Source organism: Bufo gargarizans, chromosome 5 (assembly GCF_014858855.1).
Source record: "Bufo gargarizans isolate SCDJY-AF-19 chromosome 5, ASM1485885v1, whole genome shotgun sequence".
In the NCBI taxonomy this organism is placed as follows: domain Eukaryota; kingdom Metazoa; phylum Chordata; class Amphibia; order Anura; family Bufonidae; genus Bufo; species Bufo gargarizans.
In genome coordinates, this window is record NC_058084.1 from 221,068,569 (window position 1) to 221,090,797 (window position 22,229).

At 45.0% G+C, this 22,229-nt stretch overlaps 1 protein-coding gene across 1 annotated transcript in view; it reads right to left on the reverse strand.

The window, feature by feature from the left end:
• ADCY1 (adenylate cyclase 1) overlaps positions 1 to 22,229 on the reverse strand; it is a 435,025-nt gene that overhangs the window by 82,172 nt on the left and 330,624 nt on the right. The window contains exon 14 of the mRNA XM_044294968.1: positions 2,471 to 2,597. Within this exon, the coding sequence (XP_044150903.1) occupies positions 2,471 to 2,597 (127 nt within the window). The remainder of the gene's footprint in view (positions 1 to 2,470; positions 2,598 to 22,229) is intronic.

Here is a 22,229-nt window from a genome sequence, read left to right on the forward strand (position 1 = left end):
ATTTCACCGCGAGCATTTCTTCGTTACACAGTGCGGCCCTCTGCCCCCTTGCAAGACGGGTGCTAACGAGCCGTTGGGGGAAGCCCGCGCGACTAGTTCGCGCGGTACCACAGGCGCCAATCCGTTCTAGAAACAAATGCCTAAAGAGGGCCACACTTGTGTAAAAATTGTCCACATAAAGATGGTACCCCTTGCCGAATAAGGGTGACACCAAGTCCCAGACTATCTTCCCACTGCACCCCAGGTAGTCAGGGCAACCGACCGGCTCCAGGGTCTGATCTTTTCCCTCATAGACACAAAATTTGTGTGTATAGCCTGTGGCCCTTTCACAGAGCTTATACAATTTGACCCCATACCGGGCGCGCTTGCTTGGGATGTATTGTTTGAAGCCAAGGCGCCCGGTAAAATGTATAAGGGACTCGTCTACGCAGATGTTTTGCTCTGGGGTATACATATCTGCAAATTTCAGGTTGAAATGGTCTATGAGGGGCCGAATTATGTGGAGCTGGTCAAAAGCAGGGTGGCCTCTGGGACGGGAGGTGCTGTTATCACTAAAGTGCAGGAAACGCAGGATGGTCTCAAATCGTGTCCTGGACATAGCAGCAGAGAACATGGGCATGTGATGAATTGGGTTCGTGGACCAATATGACCGCAATTCATGCTTTTTAGTTAGACCCATGTTGAGGAGGAGGCCCAAAAAAGTTTTAATTTCGGAAACTTGGACTGGTTTCCACCGGAAAGGCTGGGCATAAAAGCTTCCCGGGTTAGCGGTTATAAATTGTGTGGCATAACGGCTTGTCTCTGCCACAACTAAGTCTAAGAGCTCCGCAGTCAAGAACAGCTCAAAAAATCCCAGGGCCGAACCGATCTGAGCTGTCTCAACCCGAACTCCAGACTGGGCGGTGAAAGGAGGAACTACAGGTGCGGCTGAAGTTGGGGACTGCCAATCAGGGTTTGCCAGCACCTCAGGGATTCTAGGGGCTCTACGGGCACGTCTTTGCGGTGGCTGCGACGGGGTCACTACTGCACGTGCCACCGTACCAGCTTCAACTGCCCTTCTGGTGCTCGCTACTTCACCAGGTTGTACGGCAGTGCTGGTACTAGGTCCAGGAAGGGCTGGGCTGCTGGTGTATGCCTCACCACGTAATCCGACAGCACCAGCCCCACTCTGCTGCTCTTGAAGTGGATCCTGCGGTCTAGCGACACGGGGCCGGGTACGCCTGGTGCTATCAGGGACCTCAGCCTCCTCGTCCGAACTTTGGGTCAGAGAGCCACTGCTTTCTACAGGTTCGTATTCTAGATTAATCAGATGAGGGTTCCCACTCCTCATCCGACTGGGTCAGAAGCCTGTAGGCCTCTTCAGAAGAATACCCCCTGTTTGACATGTGGGAAACTAAATTTAGGGGTATTCCCTGAGACTACCCAAGAAAAAAAAAGCAAGCCTGTCTTACAAATGGGAGGCTAACGAAGTACCGGAGGCCGCTGCGGTTGATAAAAAATATCAAAACTGATTTTTTTATCGCCGCAGTGCGTGTAAAGTGAATGTGCAGCGATCAAAAAAAAAAATTTTTTTTGTCACTGCGGTGGGGCGGGCGTGGGCGAACGCACGTGTGGGCGACCGATCAAGCCTGATCGGGCAAACACTGCGTTTTGGGTGGAGGGAGAACTAAAGTGACACTAATACAATTATAGATCTGACCGTGATCAGTTTTGATCACTTTCAGATACTATAAAAGTACAAATGCTGATTAGCGATACGCTAATCAGCGAATAATGGACTGCGGTGCGGTGGGCTGGGCGCTAACTGATCCCTAAACTACCTAACCAAGGGGCCTAAACTATACCTAAAACCTAACGGTCAATACCAGTGGAAAAAAAAAGTGACAGTTTGCACTGATCCCTTTTTTCCTTTCACTAGTGATTGACAGGGGCAAGAAGGGGTGATCAAAGGGTTAATAGGGGTGATCTGGGGGCTAAGTGTGGTGTAGTGGGTATTCACAGTGATGTGTGCTCCTCTGCTCCTCTGCTGGAACCAACCGACCAAAAGAAGGAGCAGAGGAGCACAGCAGCCATATAACCCCATCATATTTACTAATATGATGGGTTAAATGGCTGCTGATTGTTTTTTTTTTAAATCAGCAACCTGCCAGCCAATGATCGTGGCCGGCAGGTTGCTGACAAAATACTTTGCTACGAAATGCCGGCCCGCGATGCGCATGCGCGGGCCGGCTGTGACGAAATCTCGCGTCTCGCGAGATGACGCGCCGATGCGTCCAGGAGGAACAAATCAACCACCTTCTGGACGCATCGGCGCGTTAGGCGGTCGGGAGGTCGTTAAAGAAGTTGGCCCATGATCAACGTTTGGCTTTTTTTCACAGAAGACAAGTCAACATCATTCTTCTTTTATTCAAATACACTGGCAGCAAAACTGATAATAGGATTTTTTTTTATAAAGTAATGTAATGGTTACCTGCACAGCCCAGAGGTAGTCCAAGCGTAATTTTAAGTCCACCTGTCTAGAATGAAGTGCTAAAGCACAGCAAAACAGCAAAATGGCTAGAATAGGTTCATAACCTCGCATATAAAATGATCCCCGCCTTTAAAAGAAAAAAAATACAGTGAAAAACATAAATAACAAACATAACATGCATCTGTTACGCTGACTTCATATCAGTGTTGCAAATTCAGTTTTTCCATTTGGTTTGAAAGAAGCACTCCCACAAAAATTGTATTCTCTGATCTGTTAGAAAGGTACAAGAGAGATGAAGTTAACTGTAGTCAAGGTAATTTTCTTACCAGTGAATGTCTTTGTGAGTTATAACCTCCTATGGGAGCCTTGATGTCACTCTCATAGGAATTAATAGAGAAGTAACTGACTTCTTGTCCTGTGTCAGTTGGAAATTGGAGTGCTGGTCACATGACACAGCTAAGGATCAAAAGGGAGGTTATAACTCACAAATACAGTCACTAGTAAGAAGATTACCTTCACTACAATTTTCATGTACCTTTCTAACTGGTCATCAAATTTTTTTTTTTGTGGGAGTGCTTCTTTAAGACAAAGTCGAAACAAGCCATGATACCTTGTCACAGATGAACACCAAAGGCAGACGATCCCAATGACTTATAGTGAGATCCATTGTGTACTGTCAAGTTGTTCATAATTTTACTGGAAAATCAAGGTGTGTAGCATTGTATTTTTTTTCTTTTAATGTGACAGAATGAAAATGTGCAATAATCCAAAAACTAGTCCAAAAATCCGGAAATGGTGCATTCCCAATTTCTCCAGTAATGGTATATGGAAATTAGATCCAAAACTGAATATTAATATCACAAACTTACCTGTTCGGGCTCCAGCGGCAAGATCTCCAGCTTCAACGCAACCACGTTGGGAGAGACGCGCTGCTAAGCCACACCCCCTGGTGAGGTGACAGCATCCTTAGCAACAGTGGGTGTGTGTTGGAGGAGAGTAGCAGTGGGCTGATTGCTCACCTGCTTTATTCCTGTGTGCTAGTGTTTTCAATAACGGAACGCTAAGTCATGACCTATCAGGTTCTGATCCTGGGACTCGTGGACTATTTAAACCACTTCCTGTCTATTTACTTGTGATAGTCTTGTTTGGGATCACTAGCTAGGTTCCTGGTTCTTGTATTTCTTTGTGCTTTTGACTTCGACTTGTATTTTGACCACTCACTGTCTCTTGCTTTTGTATTCCATTATGTGCCTGCTTCTGACCCATTTTTGCACGAATATCCCTTTGTGTTTTTGTCCGTCTCTGCATCTTCGTAGCAAAGGGACCGTCGACCAATTGCGGTCTTGCTATCTAGGGCTTGAACTGCAACTAGGTAGGGAAAATGGGCTGGGTTCCAGGTCAGGGTTCACTGTCCATGTCTGTCCCTATCTACAAGCATTTCAGCTAAAAATGATGCGTCTTCCTTTGCAAATAAAAAGATAAAAGGTCACAAAACAACATGTTTCAGAGTTACTACCCCTTCCTAAAGTCGAAAAATAATGAAAACCAAGGAACACATCAGACAAGTCAGGGATAAAGTTGTGAAGAAGTGTAAAGCAAGGTTAGGTTATAAAAAAATATCCCAAGCTCTGAACATCTCACTGAGTACTGATCAATACATCATTCAAAAATAGGAGTATGGAACAACTAGAATCCTACCAAGATATGTCCGTCCACCTAAACTGACAGCCCAGACAAGGAGAGCATCAATTAGAGAAGTAGCCAAGAGGCTCATGGCCACTCTGGAGGAGATGCTGATATTCACAGCTTAGGTGGAAGAATATGACCACAGGATGACTATTATTCATGTCCCCCACAAATCTGGCTTTATGAAAGAGTGGCAAGCCATTTTTGAAAACAAGTCATAAGAATTGTCATTTGCAGTTTGCCACAAGCCATTCAGGGGACACAGGAAACATGTGGAAGGAGGTCAGATGAGACCAAAGTTGATTTTGGCCACCAGATGGCAGGCCAGGAAAAGAAATTAGCAAATGAGAGTTTAAATGTAAATTTAAAAATCCCTGATCGAACAAAACAAAAAAAATAATAACATTATTCATAGGCTCATATATGATCTTCAAAATGATAAAAAAATAATAATAATGTAAATAATATATAAAAAATAAAAAAAATAAAAAAAATATAAAAGTTTAAATCACCCCCCTTTCCGTATAATAAAAAACCCCTATTTTTTCATTGCTTCTCTTACCCCCAAAATTTTTATAAAATGTGATCAAAAAGTCAAGCACTCAGTAGATATAAGTATAAAAAAGTTATGGGGGTCAGAATATGGTGATAAAATGTTATCAAAGTAAAAATTTATTTTTACATATTTAGACATAAAAAACCTACACATACGGGGTATCGTTGTAATCGTACTGACCCAAAGAATCAAAAGCATGGGTCAGTTTTGCCGTAAACGAAATGCCGTGGGAACAAAGCTCGTAAAACGGTGGAATTGAGTTTTTTTCCAATTCCACCCCATTTCAAAATATTTTTACCGCTTCCTACTACATTTTATGTAATAATTAATCATATTTAATGGTGACATTAGAAATAACAACCTGTCCCGCAAAAAATAAGCCCACAAACAGCTATGTGACCGGAAATATAAAAAAGTTATGGCTGATGGAAAATAGGGAAGAAAAATGAAAAAGCAAAAATGAAAAAAAAAACTTTGGTATCCTAAGGGTTAATTAATTACGGGTCACCTTTGTTTTTGTTAATGCGTAAAAACAAATAAACAAAACAGTCTACAACACCCAGTCTTCCGAGGAGGTTTCAAATCCAAACACAGCTTTAGCTAGACCCTGTTTAACTTTTGATATCAGGGGTATCCAGGCTGGGGTAGCAAGTAGACTATAAAAATGATGCCACAACTGCAGGCAAAAATTATTACTGAATTCAGTAGAGTGCTGTTAGAATAAACGATTCATAGTGACCAAAAACTTACAAATGAATGCCTTATAAGTACATGGGTATTGTACATGGGTATCAGCAGTGTTGAACGAGCACCAAAGTGCTCGAGTAGAACACTTTGGGATGCTCGGGTGCTCTACCAAGCACCCGAGCACAATGGAAGTCAATGGAAGAACCCGAGCATTAAACCAGGCACCCCCTGCTCTGAAGTGGGGAGGGTGTCTGGTTCATAGGAAAGGGTCAAAAAATTATTGAAACACCACTGAAATGGTTCAGGAACAGCATGGGGAGGATGTCTAGATGCATCTTGGACTCCCAGGTCACTGCTGGGAACGATGTTGTCCGAGTAGTACGCCACTTTTACAGACTGACAATAATACGCACAAAACCTAAGATAAAATCAATTTTACAGGAAAAATTGTTAGGAAACATTCTTTCCTGTATTTTTTACTTGTATATAAAGTGCAAGTGCTGCCAAAAATTATAAGGTAGAAGCCTCATTCACATTGTGGTACAATTGTTCAGGCAGTGGGACTCCTACACTCAAAGCCTATGCACCAAGTGAAAGAGCTGCCAAAAATTACAAGGAACCTGCTGCTAATCTGACCATCTAAACAATTAGGGGCGAGGGCCTGCTGCTGATCTGATCATCTAAAAAATTAGGGGTGAGTGTCTGCTGCTCAGCTCACCATCTAAAAAATTAGGGCTAAGGACGAGGGCCTGCTTATGAGCTGACCATCTAAAAAATTAGGGGTGAGGGTAGGCTGCTGATCTGACCATCTAAAACATTAGCGGTGAGGGTCTGCTGCTGAGCTGACCATCTAAAACATTAGGTGCTGCTGATCTGACCATCTAAAAAATTAGACGGGAGGGTCTGCTGCTGATCTGATCATCTAAAAAATTAGGGGTGAGTGTCTGCTGCTCAGCTCACCATCTAAAAAATTAGGGCTAAGGGCGAGGGCCTGCTTATGAGCTGACCATCTAAAAAATTAGGGGTGAGGGTAGGCTGCTGATCTGACCATCTAAAACATTAGCGGTGAGGGTCTGCTGCTGAGCTGACCATCTAAAACATTAGGTGCTGCTGATCTGACCATCTAAAAAATTAGACGGGACGGTCTGCTGCTGATCTGACCATCTAAAACATTAGGGGTGAGGGTCTGCTACTGAGCTGACCATCTAAAACATCAGGGGCGAGGGCTCCGTGGCCGTATTGCAGACCGCGGGTGCCGTTTCGTGGGCATTCCGCATGAGTGTCATCAACAGTAGAAGAAAAATAAAAAATAAAAAAAATAAAAAAACAAGGCGGCACTCGCCGAATCTTCATAACATCGTAGTTTTATTCGGTCTAAAACATAGCGGGTGCGGGTCACATAGCAGAAAGGAAGGCAACAGCTGTTTCACGCTCCAACAGCGCTTTGTCGAGCCATGAATGGGTCCACAAATCCAGAGATGCGGAATGGTGAGGAACAGAACCATACGGAAGCACTACGGAGTGAATGGGTCCACAATCCGATGCGGCTGACCCACATTGCTGTTCATGCATTAAGGACCGTGTGCAAGAAGCCTAAAACATTAGGGGTAAGGAACTGCTGCTGATCTGACCATGAGGGCCTTGCTGGTGACCCTCTAAAACATTAGAGGTGAGGGTCTGCTGCTGAGCTGGCCCTCTAAAAGATTATGAGCGAGGGCAGCCTAATAAGCATGTTGATATGATGTAGGAGGAAGAGAAAAGGAAGATTGAACCATATACCCTTTTTTTATGGTGGAAAGAGTGCATAGGAATACAGTGTATTCAATACATCATAAAAGCCACATTTAAAGTGCCTTTATGTTCAGCCACTTTCCTCTGGTGGTGTAGAGAAGTCAGGGGCAATCCAGGCTTTGTTCATTTTGATAAGAGGCAACCTGTCCAACCTGTTCGTGCCACATGTCCAGCTTAGACACCAAATAGTTGTAATGCACAGAGGGATCACTGAGGATGCTGACGCGGTCTGCTACGTACTTCACCATCTGTCAAAACTTTTCCCTCCTTGTGACACGAGGCCATGCATCAGGGTGAGGGTGCTGGCGGGGTGTCATGAAACTGTCCCAGGCCTCGTCTCCCCTCCTCGGTTGCCCAAGGAACTACATACTCTGCTGCCAGCGTTGTCAGCTGGAAATGTTTGAGGCACCATTTTGCTAGTCCTCTCCACCACAGGAATGAGATATGAGAAGTTCTCTTTGTAGCGGGGGTTGAGAAGGGTGAACAACCAGTAATTGGTGTTGGCCAAAATGCGTATAACGCGAGGGTTACAGGAAAGGCAGCATAACATAAAGTCAGCCATGTGTGCCACAGACAAGACTTCGCTGTCCTAGACAGGAGGATGACTCTCAATCTCCTCAACCTCTTCCTCCTCTTCGGTCCATCCACGCTGAACAGATGGAATAAACCTGCTATGGGTACTACCCTCTGTAGCGGATGTGCAGTCCAGTGCGCATCTTGTTCAATGTATGCAGTCCTGGAACAGCCGTTTGAGGGTGCATATCTTTGTTTAAAATGTGAGCAATTTGCCTGTTTGGAATCGCACATTGAGTATCTAAATGGTCGAATTTCAACACTGAGAAGCATTGACAATTGGAAAAGAGTTTGCTGCTCACTGAGCAAGCACTCTATGGGGTAGATGTGGGGGAGGGTGGTACCGAGGAGGCTTAGGAAAGTGAGGTAGCTAGCTGGTTAAGGCTGGGTTCACACCTGAGCGTTTGACGCGCGTTTGTGTGATTGACTACAGTGTCCTATGGCCACAAACGCGCGTCAAAACGCCCCAAAGTCGCGCATGTACTTTTTTGAGCATCGGGCGTTTTACAGCGCGATCGTACGCGCTGTAAAACGCCCAGGTGTGAACTATTCCCATAGGGAATCATTGGTTTCTCCTTGTTGAGCGTTTTACAGCGCGTAGGAACGCGCTGTAAAACGCTCAGGTCTGAACCCAGGGTCACAGTTAGAAAGCGGGGTAGAGGGAGGGTAGCCCTGATCTGACACATCAAACAAGTTTGCAGGTTGGCAGATGAGGAGGATGTAAGTTCAGGGAGAGCACTGCTACAGCTGGACACTTCCTCTGCCAGTCAGGGAAATGTCAGCTCCAGTAAGCAGGGGACAAGGAGAGCAGGGCAGGCCAGACAGGTGCTGGTAGTGGGAGACTCAATTATTAGGGGGACAGAGAGGGAAATCTGACACAAAGATCGGGATCATCGAACGGTGTTGTCTTCCTGGCGCTCGAGTTCGACACATCGCGAATTTACTGTCAGCCGATTTTACCACCATCTTTTATCCGGATCCTCAGCACACTGATAGATCTATTTGTACAACGTGTATTATTATAGATTGACCCTGTTCCTAATATTTACTTTTACCTATTCTTGTATTATCCTATAATTTTTTTAGAATTACTATTTTAACTGATGTTTTGAACTGTTTTAAACTAATTAAATCTTGTGGCTTAATATCTTGTGGTGTGCCCAGTCTTCTATTGATTTTTGTATTATTATTTTGAGTAGTGGGGTGTTACTACTCGACTGTGGGCACCCCGGTTGGTGATCACATAGACCTGTGCGTTTGACTACCTCTTATCTAGACATCGCGAATTGGGTTGACAGATTACTGGGAGAGGCTGGAGAAGATCCAGCGGTCATGGTCCATATTGGAACCAATGATAAAGTTAGAGGTAGGCGGAGCATCCTTAAAAATCATTTTAGGGATTTAGGTCAAAAGCTTTGGGCAAGGAACTCAAAGGTAGTATTTTCCGAAATACTACCGGTACCACTAGCCACACAAGAAAGAAAGTGGGAGATTAGGGAGGTTAAGAAGTAGCTCAAGAACTGGTGTAGGAAGGAGGAGTTTGGGTTCCTGGAGAACTGGGCTAACTTCTCTGTTGGCTACAGGCTCTATCGTAGGGATGGTCTGCACCTCAATGGGGAAAAGGCAGTTGTGTTGGGGGAGAAGATGGCTTGAAGGTTGGAGGAATGTTTAAACTAGGGACTTGGGGGAAGTTAATTACATTATAGGATGGGAAGATAGTGCAGATAGAGACTGGAGCAAGGTAATGGGACTAGGGGAGAATGGCTTTATGAGGGATCGGTCATGTCAAACTAATTTATTCAATTTCTAGACTTGACAGCACCTAATAAATGAATGTCGTATATCTGGACTTCTCCAAAACATTTGAAACTGTACCGCATAAAAAGTTAGTATATAAAATAAGAATGCTTGGACCGGGAGAAAATGTCTGTATGCGGGTAAGTAACTGTCTCAGTGATAGAAAACAGAGGGTGGTTATTAACGGTACACACTCAGATTGGGTCACTGTCACTAGTGGAGTACCTCAGAGGTCAGTATTGGGCCCTATTCTCTTCAATATATTTATTAATGATCTTGTAGAAGGCTTGCGCAGTAAAATATAAATTTTTGCAGGTGACACTAAACTGTGTAAAGTCATTGACACAGAAGAGGACAGTATACTGCTACAGATGGATCTGGATAGATTGGAAGCTTGGACAGATACGTGTCAGATGAGGTTTAACACTGACAAATGTAAGGTTATGCACATGGAAAGGAATAATGCAAGTCACCCGTACATACTAAATGGTAAAACACTGGGTAACACTGACATGGAAAAGGACCTAGGAATTTTAGTAAACAGTAAACTAAGCTGTAAAAACCAGTGTCAGGCAGCTGCTGCCAAGGCCAATAAGATAATGGGTTGCATGAAAAGGGGCATAGATGCCCGTGATGAGAACACAGTCCTACCACTTTACAAATCACTAGTCAGACCACACATGGAGTACTATGTATAGTTCTGGGCTCCTGTGAACAAGGCAGACATAGCAGAGATGGAGAGGGTACAGAAGAGAAAGAAATAACTGGAATGGGGGTTATTAGGGTTATTCACTTTAGAAAAAAGACGACTGAGGGAAGATCTAATTACTATGTATAAATATATCAGGGGTCAGTACAGAGATCTCTTCCATCATCTATTTATCCCCAGCACTGTGACAAGGGGACATCCTCTGCGTCTGGAGGAAAGAAGTTCCTTTGTGTGCCATTTTTATTCATAACCAGAACCTATTAAATGTTAAGTTGTATTCCCTCTGTCGCCTCCTTAGGGGATCAGTTCTTTGCGTGCCATAGCATGGCAGGCTTTCTGGCTACAGACTTTAATGCAGACAGTTGGCTGGTGAAGGCTCAAGAAGTGTTCTCTGATAAAGAGTTCTCCCCCACAAAATACACTCCTTCCTTCCACGCAGTTTTCAAGGATTTGACAGATGTTTATAGAGATCAAATTATCTCCTGGTGGGAGACGCAGAGTCTGGAGAGCTATTTAAAACATAATATTGTCTCACGTGGACTTCGGATCTCACTTCTGCCAGCGGCGAGGTTCAGGAGCCCTGGATTCCTCAGTAAGTGGGAACAAGAGGCCACCAACAGCTCTCTGCGGTTCATGCGTCTCCTTCTGACTGAAGAGAAAAACAAACTGGAAATTTTAAACAAAAAATTAACAGATTGAAGTTGCTCAGACTTTCTCACATGAGGCGGAGTTTGCGAACAAGGAGAAACAACTCCAGAATTATTTTGATAAATATCAATATCCTCTAAAAGAACGCAAGCACCACCAATTTGTGAGGGATCTGGCAGACTTCAAAGAAAACAGGATCTATTCTTCCATAGCCAATCGAGGGGATACTGGGGGTGTTCACACTGACCTCTCTTCGACCGAAACAGAATTTTCCAACTCTGACAGTATACCGAAAGGTAATAGGCAATCGCCCCGGGGGAAATCACAGTGGTCGACAAAGAGGAGGTTCCTGTGGGAGAGATCGTCGTTTTTTAGGGGGAACCCTTCCATACTCGGGTCAACCCAATCCCACACAAGTCTACTCGTTATGTAATCGGGCTGAACCCCCCAAAACCCCTAGGACCCAAAGTCGTCAATCTGTCCTCACGCCCCCTTAATGTCTTTGAGACCCAGGTCCTTCAACTAGGCCTCTCATGTGTACCCACTCCTAATTTTAACAGATTTGATATCATAAAAGACCTCAATCTGTTTGTTTGCAAACTTTGCTGGCATAAATATTTCAAATTACAAGAAAGGAAACAGTGCCGTGAACTCGGCATCCCCCTCGAGATCCTTTTGGATGTACGTCTGTTATACGATCTTGATAGGGAACCAGAACAACAAGAGGGTCTGGGTCCTTTCACTAAGCTAAAAACTAAAAGCAATATAATGCCACCAGTGTCTGCAGAATTGTCTTGCGTTGATGTTTTCCTTGACTTGGTTTCCCATCAAATTGAAGAGTTAAGACCATCAAATTACTCTAATATTGACCGGACCAAGGCCACTGTGATTTCCGATCTCGGAAACAATCGCTCGATAGTTATCAAACCTTCAGAAAAGGGGGGCAACACAGTGATAATGGATCAGGGTCAGTGTAGCGTGATGTGCGAATCTCTTCTACATGACCCCTCTACGTATGAGGTGTTACCTCAGGATCCAACTAACGATGTCTGAATTGAAAACCATCCTTGAAGAGGCTAAGTTGGCACGTATTATTTCTGATGAGGAGTTTAGGTTCTTATTACCCACCTGTCCCCGCATGGCCACCTTTTATTGCCTCCCCAAACTTCACAAGGGAACGAATCCACTCAAGGGGCGCCGCATAGTATCGGGAGTAGGCAACGTTGGAATATATGTTGACCAAATTTTGGCCCCGTTCGTGACCGCCCTTCCCTCATATACCCACGACACCACAGATCTTCTTAAGCGGTTGGAGGGCATCTATACAGAGGCGGACAGTTTGCTTGCAAGTATAGATGTAGAGGCCCTGTACTCTAGTATTCCCCATTCTTTGGTTCTCAAGGCTGTAGAATTCTTTTTGAGCAGTCGTGGTTGTCAATATCGCGCCCACAGTCTCTTCATCCTCCGTTTGTTGGAATTCACGCTCACCTGCAATGTGTTCTCCTTCAGCGGAAGGGTCTACCACCAGCTCAGGGGCACCGCGATGGGGAGACCCTGTGTCCCATCGTATGCAAATTTGTTCCTGGGCTGGTGGGAGGAGACTCTGGTCTTTACAGATGCTGCATCCGCTACCATGGACCTGGTGGGAATTTGGGTGCGATACATTGACGACATCTTCATCATTTGGAATAGTGATGATGTCTCACTTCGTTCATTAGTGTAGACACTTAACAATAACACCATAGGTCTTCGCTTCACTAGCGAGAACAACACTGTCTGCCTGACGTTTTTAGATGTTCTCATCTCTAAAACTGAAGAAGGGGAGTTGATTACCTCTGTATGCAGGAAACCCACCTCAACCAATACGTTACTTAAGTGGTAGAGTAGTCATCCATGCTCCCCTTTAAGAAGGGCATTCCTAAGGGGCAGTACCTCCGGCTGAGGATGAATTGCTCTTCAAAAAAATACTTTATTAAGCAGGCTGACGACTTGCGGCTCAGATTTCGTCAGCGAGGGTATCCTGACAAGGTGTTGAGAGGAGCTTTCAGGTCAGCATTGCAAGAAAGTAGAACGAATCTCCTAGTCCCAAAGTCCAACCAGGTACAGACTGGGAACCTCATCCACCTTATCAGTACCTTTGATCGGGCAGCACCTGAGGTCCGAGACATTGTACGCAACAATTGGGGCATTCTGCTCATAGATCCAGATCTAAGAGCGGTGGTGGGGGAGTATCCACACTTTACCTACCGCAGAGGATGCAGTCTTCGTGATAGACTGGTCTCGAGCAAGTTCATACCCCCTTCACCTTCTGGCTCCATGTGGCTACAGTCCAACATTAAAGGCTGTTACAGATGCAGTGGATGCATTGCGTGCAGCCATATGCAAACTGGCAAGATTTTCCGTAGTAACGTCACCGGGAAAGCATACACCATTAATCATTTCATAAACTGCAGGACTCGAGTTCCGCAGACGTGTGGGTGAGCACCTGAATGACATTTCCAAGGCCAAAGACACACCAGTGGCCAACCACATTCATAATCACCACAACGGCACTGCTCATGTGTCTGTCATGGGCATTGACAGGGTCCTTCCTCTGCGGCGGGGGGGGGGGAACTGGGACCGGGCGATTCTGCAGCGCAAAACCCGCTGGATTTATTATCTAAAAACTATTACTCCAGTGGGCCTTAACGAGCAGCTTAATTATTTGTTTTCTGTTATTGGTGATCTCTACTGGTCATGGTGTTATTCAATTGCATCATACTTATTTTAGCATTATCATCAGCTTAACTGCCTGTATTTGAGGCTTTATGTATTTTAGCCTGCACATATGTAGCTCTACTTTCTAAGCATTTAATTGCTTTGTTGAAACATGACCCATTTGACTGTTGGTCTCCTTTGCAATCTCTGACGATTCTGTGGTAAAGTTCCCGGCGTCTTGATTGCCTGGCAACCAGCCCGCCTCCAGTGGGTAATTATCCGTCCCTCCTCCTGGCCTGCGTGCCCAGCGGTGCGGCGGCTTCATGCACTGCGTTCCATGTCATCCCGCCCCATTACGTGCCTTGTCACATTGAGCGCTTCTCCATCTCTGCCGCTCCAAGGGCGGGACGTGGCGCTGCCGTGCGCTGCGTTCCAGGGTACGTAGGCCTGAGTCACATGATTGGGCGTACCCGGCCTCATGTGACCTCTGAGGGCGGTCCTGGATAACTGGCGCGCTGTGCTGTGCCTTTTAAAAGCGGCATCACTAAGGTATTTACTTGCTGACAGCCCTACATTACTTACCCAACGGTTTGGGCCCCACAGGGACCTTGTTATGCGATACACTCTATAACACGATGCTGACATAGCCCACTGGCATGCCGACACTCTAGGTCCATCTGTGCGTATAATTTTGTTGTCTGGTCCCTTTGGCCCGGCCACTGTTTTTTTAGCCTGTTTGGTCCCACTGGCCCACCTTAGTGCTTTTTCTGAGCCACACTGGCCTTATTGGCCTAGTGTCTTTAGCATTAAGGCTTTAATTGTTGCTATTTTTGTTATTTTCCCTTTAACTACAGGCTTGGTTTGCCTGTTACCCTTGAATGCATACTTCCCCTGATGAGTTTTTTTATAATGAAACGTGACACGTCGAGAATTTTGTAGGGAACACTAGGGATACTGGCCTTCACTAGGAACAGGTATCCGGATGGGGTAGCTCCTTGAGGGGCAAGCACTCCGTATAGGTAGGCAGGGTATTAACAGCCCCTTCCCTATTAGGGTCTCATTAGGGAAATCATTCCCGATCCCTGCCTATTTTTTTAAACAACTCCTTCTTTGGCATCATCTTTGCATGGTTTCGAGTAACTGTAACCATAAAGAATTTGAAGATGTACTCCACGGGATCCCGACATGGCACCCTCCTGATGAGTCCTATCCTATGGGTGAGAGCGTTCCTTTTCTATTTATACTGGTACCTGCAACTGTCTAGGCCCACACGGGCTTGTCTTATTTGTTATTTTGTATAGTTCCTTTGTGTACCATTTTTGTCTAACTAGAAACTACTAAATTTTAAGTTTTATTCCCTCTGTTCCCTTCTTAGGGGATCAGTTCTTTGCTTTTGACTCCTGGGAGTATTGTGGATTAGCCTTTATTGAGCTAGACCATTCTATATTGATTTTTCAAGGAAGATTTGTACACAAACATAGAAGAGGATTCTTTACAGTAAGAGCAGTTAGACTATGGTATTCTCTGCCTGAGGAGGTGGTGATGGTCGGTTCACTAAAAGAGTTAAAGAGGGGCCTGGATGTATTTCTGGAGTGTAATAATATTACAGGTTATAGCTGTTAGAGATGGGTCATTGATCCAGGGAGTTATTCTGATTGCCTGATTGGAGTCAGGAAGGAATTTTTTTCCCCTTAATTGGGGAAAATTGGCTTCTATGTCACAGTTTTTTTTTTTGCCTTCCTCTGGATCAACTTGCAGGATAACACGCCGAACTGGATGGACAAAATGTCTTTTTTCGGCCTTATATATGTTACTTACTGTCTCCAGCTCCTTCTCCTCATCATTATCCAATTTGTGCTGAGAAGACAAACTGAGGGTGGTCTGGCTATCTCTCTGTGTACTGTCTTCCCCCATTTCCACCTCTTCCACATGCAAAGCGTCCGCCTTCATTGTGAGCAGCGAGCATTTCAGTTGACACAGAAGTAGGATGGTTACGCTGATAATAGTGGCATCACCACTCACCATCTGTGTTGATTCCTCAAAGTTGCGTAAAACCTCACAGAGGTCAGACATCCATGCCCACTCATCGCTTGTGAAGAGTGGAAGCTGACTGGAAAGGAGATGACTATGTTGCAGCCTGGCCAACATGTGAAACGTGAAGTTCCCGAGCGTGCCCAAGTCGCACAACAATTGGTGAGCTGGCAATTGCAAGCGCCGCTGCAGCGTTGACAGACCGGCGGCAGCTGTAGATGACTTTCGGAAATGGGCACACATGCTGCGCTCCTTCACCAGTAGCTCAGGCAAATTGGGGTAGGTTTTGAGAAACCGCTGAACCACTAAGTTGAACAAGTGGGCTAGGCATGGTATGTGTGTGATGTAGTAGTTTTATTGTGGATGATTTGTCTTTTATTTTATTGTCCACCAGAAGGGTGATAGTGTGTCATGCGTTGGCATGACAACTTCCCCATGGGTGTCTTAAAAGTCAGCGAGTTCATATGTACTCACGTCAGCGGCCTGAGGTATACGATTTTTTGCGCGAAACAACCGCTATGAATGGAAGATTCGCTGTCCGCCCCTGTTAATACTGCTGGTTATTGTTACTTGCATCCTGGACCAATAAAGGATCATTTCAATTACTGCTGGGTGAATGCTGCCTCATCCTTTTCTACTATTGGAATGGTATGTGTGTGAGCTTGCCGAGCTCCAAAGCCGCCACCACGTTACGGCCATTATCAGACACAACCATGTCTGGTTGTAGGTTGAGTGCTGAGAGCCACAGCTCAGTCTGGTACCTTATACCCTGCCAAAGCTCTGCGGCGGTGTGCTGTTTGTCACCTAAGCAAATAAGTTTCAGCGGGGCCTGTTGCCGCTTCTCCACTGCAGTGCAACACTGCTTCCAGCTACTGACTAGTGACGCAAGATAAGAATTCAGAGGTGGAAGTGGAGGAGGAGAAGGGGGGGTTTCAGGCACTAATGTAGGTGGTGGCGGAAATCATGATGAAAGTAGGGCTCACAATCATCGGCATCGGTAGCACCTGTGCCATCCCAGGGTACGACTCGCTCCCGGCCTCCACAGCGTTTACCCAGTGTGCCGTCAGGGAAATGTAGTGTCCCTGGCCAAAAACACTTGTCCATGTGTCAGTCATTAAGTGGACCTTACCAATAACTGTGTTGGTCAGGGCATGGGTGATGTTACGGGAAACATGCTGGTGTAAGGCAGGGATGGTACACCGGGAAAAACAGTGGGCGCTGGGGACTGAGTAACGAGGGATGGCCACCTCCATCAGGCTGCGGAAAGCCTCAGTGTCTAAAAGCCAGAATGGCAACATTTCCAGGGCCAGCAATTTGGAAAGGTGCGCATTTAGTGCTATAGCCTGTGGGTGGGTGGCTGGGTTATTGTGCTTTCGTTCAAAGGCCTGGGGTATGGACATCTATACTCTGCACTTGGACAAAGAAGTGGATGTGCTAGCTGATGGTGCTTGTGAAGGTCCAGGTGCAGGGCGGGAGGACAGGGCCTAACACAGGGGAAGAAGAGGCAGTGGTGTGACTGCAGACACTGATTGTGGACCCAGGTGTTTGGCCCACCTATTAGGGTGCTTTTATGCAATGTGGCGGATAATGTTGGTGGCGGTGAGGTTGCTAGTGTTCACGCCCCTGCTCACTTTGGTACGGCACAGGTTGGAAATAACAATTCTTTTGTTTTTACTTTCCTCAAAAAAGCGCCAGACTGCGGAACACCCACCCTTTGGCAAGGAAAATTGCTGCAAGGGAGTGCTCCAGGGAACAGTTGCGGACCTGTTTGGTATGGCCCGCCTTCTCACTTTTGCCACCCCACTGCCTCTTCCAGCCTGGTGCTGCGGATCCCTCCCCCTCTGTACTGCTGTCCTTGCTCGGCTTGGCACCTTCCAAGATTGGGTCAGAGATTTCATCGTACACCACCTCCTCTTCCACTTTCTCACTCTGGTCATCTTCCTGACTTGTTGACCTAACAAAAACCTCACTTATTGACAACTGTGTCTCATCCTTATCATGAACCACTTGCGACAATAATTGCAGTTGACTTATTGGCAACTGTGTCTCATCATGATCCACCTCGTGAAACACTAATTGCCGTTCCCCACAGTCATCTTTTTCTGACTGTGGATGCTCAAGAGTTTGGGAATCAGTGCACAAGATGTCCCTCTTCAAGTGGGCTTGGTGAGAGGGTGAAATCAAGGAATGGCGATGAAAAGAGCTCCTTGGAATATCCGAGTGTGGGATCACTTGTTTGCCAAGACTGTTCATGGTGGGAGGAAGGAGGATCAGGGTGAGGATTCTGTTGACCAAACTCTTGGCTACTGAGACTGGACTTTGTGGAAGACAGGGTGGTGCTTAATCGACTGGAAGCATTATCTGCTGCAATCCAACTGACCACCTGGTCGCACTAGTGTGACTTCAAGAGTGGTGTCCTGTGCCACCCTGCAAACCTGGACTTGAAGCTAGGTATCGTGGATGAGTGTGTTTCTTGTGCTCTGGCAGCAGGCACAGTTTCGCCAGGCCCAGGGCCACAGCCTCAGCATGCACCATCAGCAGCACGGCCACTTCCCTGTCCGTTACTGCTCGCCTTGAGCATATAAAATGGTATATATGCTTGCAAGTATGTCACACGTACAGTAGAGCAGGTTTTGTAAGTGCATGCGCAAATAAATTAAACGGTGTCACAGATATGTAGGATGCTCAAACGTTATACAGGAGATGTAGCTCAGGTAATGTCGCTGTCACCAGCGGCGAAAACATTTAACTGAATGTCACTGACATTTAGGATGCTCAAACGTTATACAGGAGATGTAGAGCAGGTAATGTCGCTGTCACCAGCGGTGAAAAAATTAAACTGAATGTCATTGATATTCATGATGCGCAAAAATTATACAGGAGATGTAGCGCAGGTAATGTCGCTGCTGACACCAGCGGCTAACGTTATACAGAAGATGTAGCGCTGGTAATGTCGCTGCTGTCACCAGCGGCTAACGTTATACAGGAGATGTAGTGCAGGTAAGGTCGCTGCTGTCACCAGCGGCTAACGTTATACAGGAGATGTAGTGCAGGTAATGTCGCTGCTGTCACCAGTTGCACGCAATTTAGCACACGTTGCGCTAATATATTTCACTGCCAGTTCCTTAAAAGGACTGTTGGATCTTTAACACCTTTCAACACTCAAAACAATAAAATAAATTCCTCTCCTCTGTCCCTATTGCTACAGCTGTCCCTGATTATAGCATCCAATGATGCGTTCTGGCCAGCCAATTACTGTAATGCCAGTAACCAAAATGGCTATGGCATTAAAGTGAGTGGCACTACTTCCCTGCATGTTTATTAGGGAGGAGACTCAAGCATTGTGCCCGAGCACATGCGGTGTTTGGCCGAACACTGTGATATGCCGAGCATCGCAATGCTCGATTGAAAAAGGTGTTCGTCCGAGCATGCTCGCCCAACACTAGTATTCAGAAAAAGCACCTTCATTAGGGTTAGCTATACTACAACATCTAAAGATCAGATGCCTTCCCCTTCAGGAAGGCGCCCTTAAAGGATCAGCCATAGCGCACGCACTTTCTCTAGGAACAGAGCAGAAAACCATGGAAGAGGGAGCAGGCCACAGCCTGCACATGGGACACCAGTGGGAAGTGGGCCCAAGCTGGTGAATGATGCAGTGCCCAAGCCCACACAGAAAAACAAGACAGCTGTGGGCATCACACGTCCACATAAAACTACCTGCATATCATATATCCTCCATTCACTTCATTGCTGGATCATCTCCTTCTTTCGTATCTCCCAGCATTCGGTTCTTGTCATCCACTGCAGGGATCCCAACCGTCCGTAAATTCACAAACAGTCCAGAAAAACTTTTTTTTCCTTCTTAATAGTGACTTTTTTAGCATCTGGCAGAAAAATGCCTGTCTGCAAATTTTTTTAACCCCTTCTACCCCAGGCAAGTTTTCACCTTCCTGCCCAGGCTTATTTTTTAAAATCTGACATGTGTCACCTTATGTGGTAATAACTTTGGAATGGTTTTACTTATGTAACTGATTCTGAGAAGGTTTTATGATGACACATGTTAATTTATGTTAACTTTAAATGTGGGTAAGTTTTTTTTTCCTTTATTTGTAAAAATAAAGTCTACATTTACAGAAAATTGGGAAAAATTCTAAATTTTCAAAATGTTAATACCTCATAAAATAGTTATCATTTAACATTCCCCATATGTCTATGTTGGCATCACTTTGCAATTTTATTTTTTAGGATGTTAGAAGGCTTAGAATTTGAAAAGCAATTTTTCCAAACCATTTTTTAAGCACCAAGTGCGATATAAAGTGATTTTGAGGGGGCTTACATAATAGAAACCACCCATAAATGACGCCAATTTAGAAAGTACACCCCCCTTAAATTATTTAAAATTGATAATACATACTTTGTTAACCCACGAGAATTAAAGGAAATGGATATGAAATTTCAATTTTTAAGCAGATTATTTATGTTAATAATTTTTTTTTTCTTGCAACACAGCAAGGGTTAACGGCAAAATAAACCTCAATATGTATTACTCTGATTCTGCAGTTTACAGAAACACCCAATATTTGGTCATAAACTGTTCTATGGGCACATGGTAGTCAGAAGAAAAGGAGTGCCATATGGTTTTTGGAGGCAGATTTTGCTAGAATGGTTTATGGGCAGCATGTTGTATTTTAAAGGGATTCTGCACTTTGTTTTAACTGATGATCTATCCTCTGGATAGACCATCAGATTCTGATCGGCGGGGGTCCGACACCCGGGACCCCCGCCGATCAGCTGTTTGAGAAAGCAGCGGTGCTCCAGGAGGGCCGCGGCCTTCTCACTATTTTCCACTATTTTTCACGACTAGTATCAACTAGAGTGGGCGGGGCTAAGCTCTGTTCACTTGATACTAGTCGTGACGTCAGTGGGCCGTCGGTAAACAGTGGGAAGGCCGCGGCGCTACTGGAGTGCTGCTGCCTTCTCAAACACCTGATCAGCGGGGGCCTCGGGTGTCGGACCCCCGTTGATCAGAAGCTGATGATCTATCCAGAGGATAGAACCCCTTTAAGAGAACCTGAGTTACCTCTACAGTCCAATCCCCCAAAAAGATTTTGACCAGATTTTGGAAACTACACCCCTTAAAGAATTTAGGGAGGGGAGTACTTAACACTTTTTATGGTGTTTTATGGAATTTAGAAACGGTTGTGAAAATGAAAATTTTTCATTTTCTCAAGAAGTAACAGGAGAAAAACCACCCCATCATTTGTTACCCATTTTCTCCTCAATACAGCAACATAAGTGGTTGTAAACTGCTGTGAGGGCACACAGCAGGACTCTATTTTGGGGCACATATAACTTTTGGATCACTTTTTATTTAACTTTTTGGGAAGCAGGATAAAGAAATGCAGCAATTCTTTCATTGTTTTTTGGGGGTTTTGTTGTTGCGGCGTGCCCAGTGTGGGAAAAATGACATGTTATCTTTATTTTGTTGGTCAGTACTGTTGTGGAAATTTTATTAGGATGTGTATTTAATATATTGTGTACACTACGTGCAGAATTATTAGGCAAATGAGTATTTTGACCACATCATCCTCTTTATGCACGTTGTCTTACTCCAAGCTGTATAGGCTCGAAAGCCTACTACCAATTAAGCATATTAGGTGATGTGCATCTCTGTAATGAGAAGGGGTGTGGTCTAATGACATCAACACCCTATATCAGGTGTGCATAATTATTAGGCAACTTCCTTTCCTTTGGCAAAATGGGTCAAAAGAAGGACTTGACAGGCTCAGAAAAGTCAAAAATAGTGAGATATCTTGCAGAGGGATGCAGCACTCTTAAAATGGCAAAGCTTCTGAAGCGTGATCATCGAACAATCAAGCGTTTCATTCAAAATAGTCAACAGGGTCGCAAGAAGCGTGTGGAAAAACCAAGGCGCAAAATAACTGCCCATGAACTGAGAAAAGTCAAGCGTGCAGCTGCCAAGATGCCACTTGCCACCAGTTTGGCCATATTTCAGAGCTGCAACATTACTGGAGTGCCCAAAAGCACAAGGTGTGCAATACTCAGAGACATGGCCAAGGTAAGAAAGGCTGAAAGACGACCACCACTGAACAAGACACACAAGCTGAAACGTCAAGACTGGGCCAAGAAATATCTCAAGACTGATTTTACTAAGGTTTTATGGACTGATGAAATGAGAGTGAGTCTTGATGGGCCAGATGGCTGGATTGGTAAAGGGCAGAGCGCTCCAGTCCGAGAACCTGTGGTCCATCATCAAATGTGAGATTTACAAGGAGGGAAAACAGTACACCTCTCTGAACAGTGTCCGGGAGGCTGTGGTTGCTGCTGCACGCAATGTTGATGGTTAACAGATCAAAACACTGACAGAATCCATGGATGGCAGGCTTTTAAGTGTCCTTGCAAAGAAAGGTGGCTATATTGGTCACTGATTTGTTTTTGTTTTGTTTTTGAATGTCAGAAATGTATATTTGTGAATGTTGAGATGTTATATTGGTTTCACTGGTAAAAATAAATAATTGAAATGGGTATATATTTGTTTTTTGTTAAGTTGCCTAATAATTATG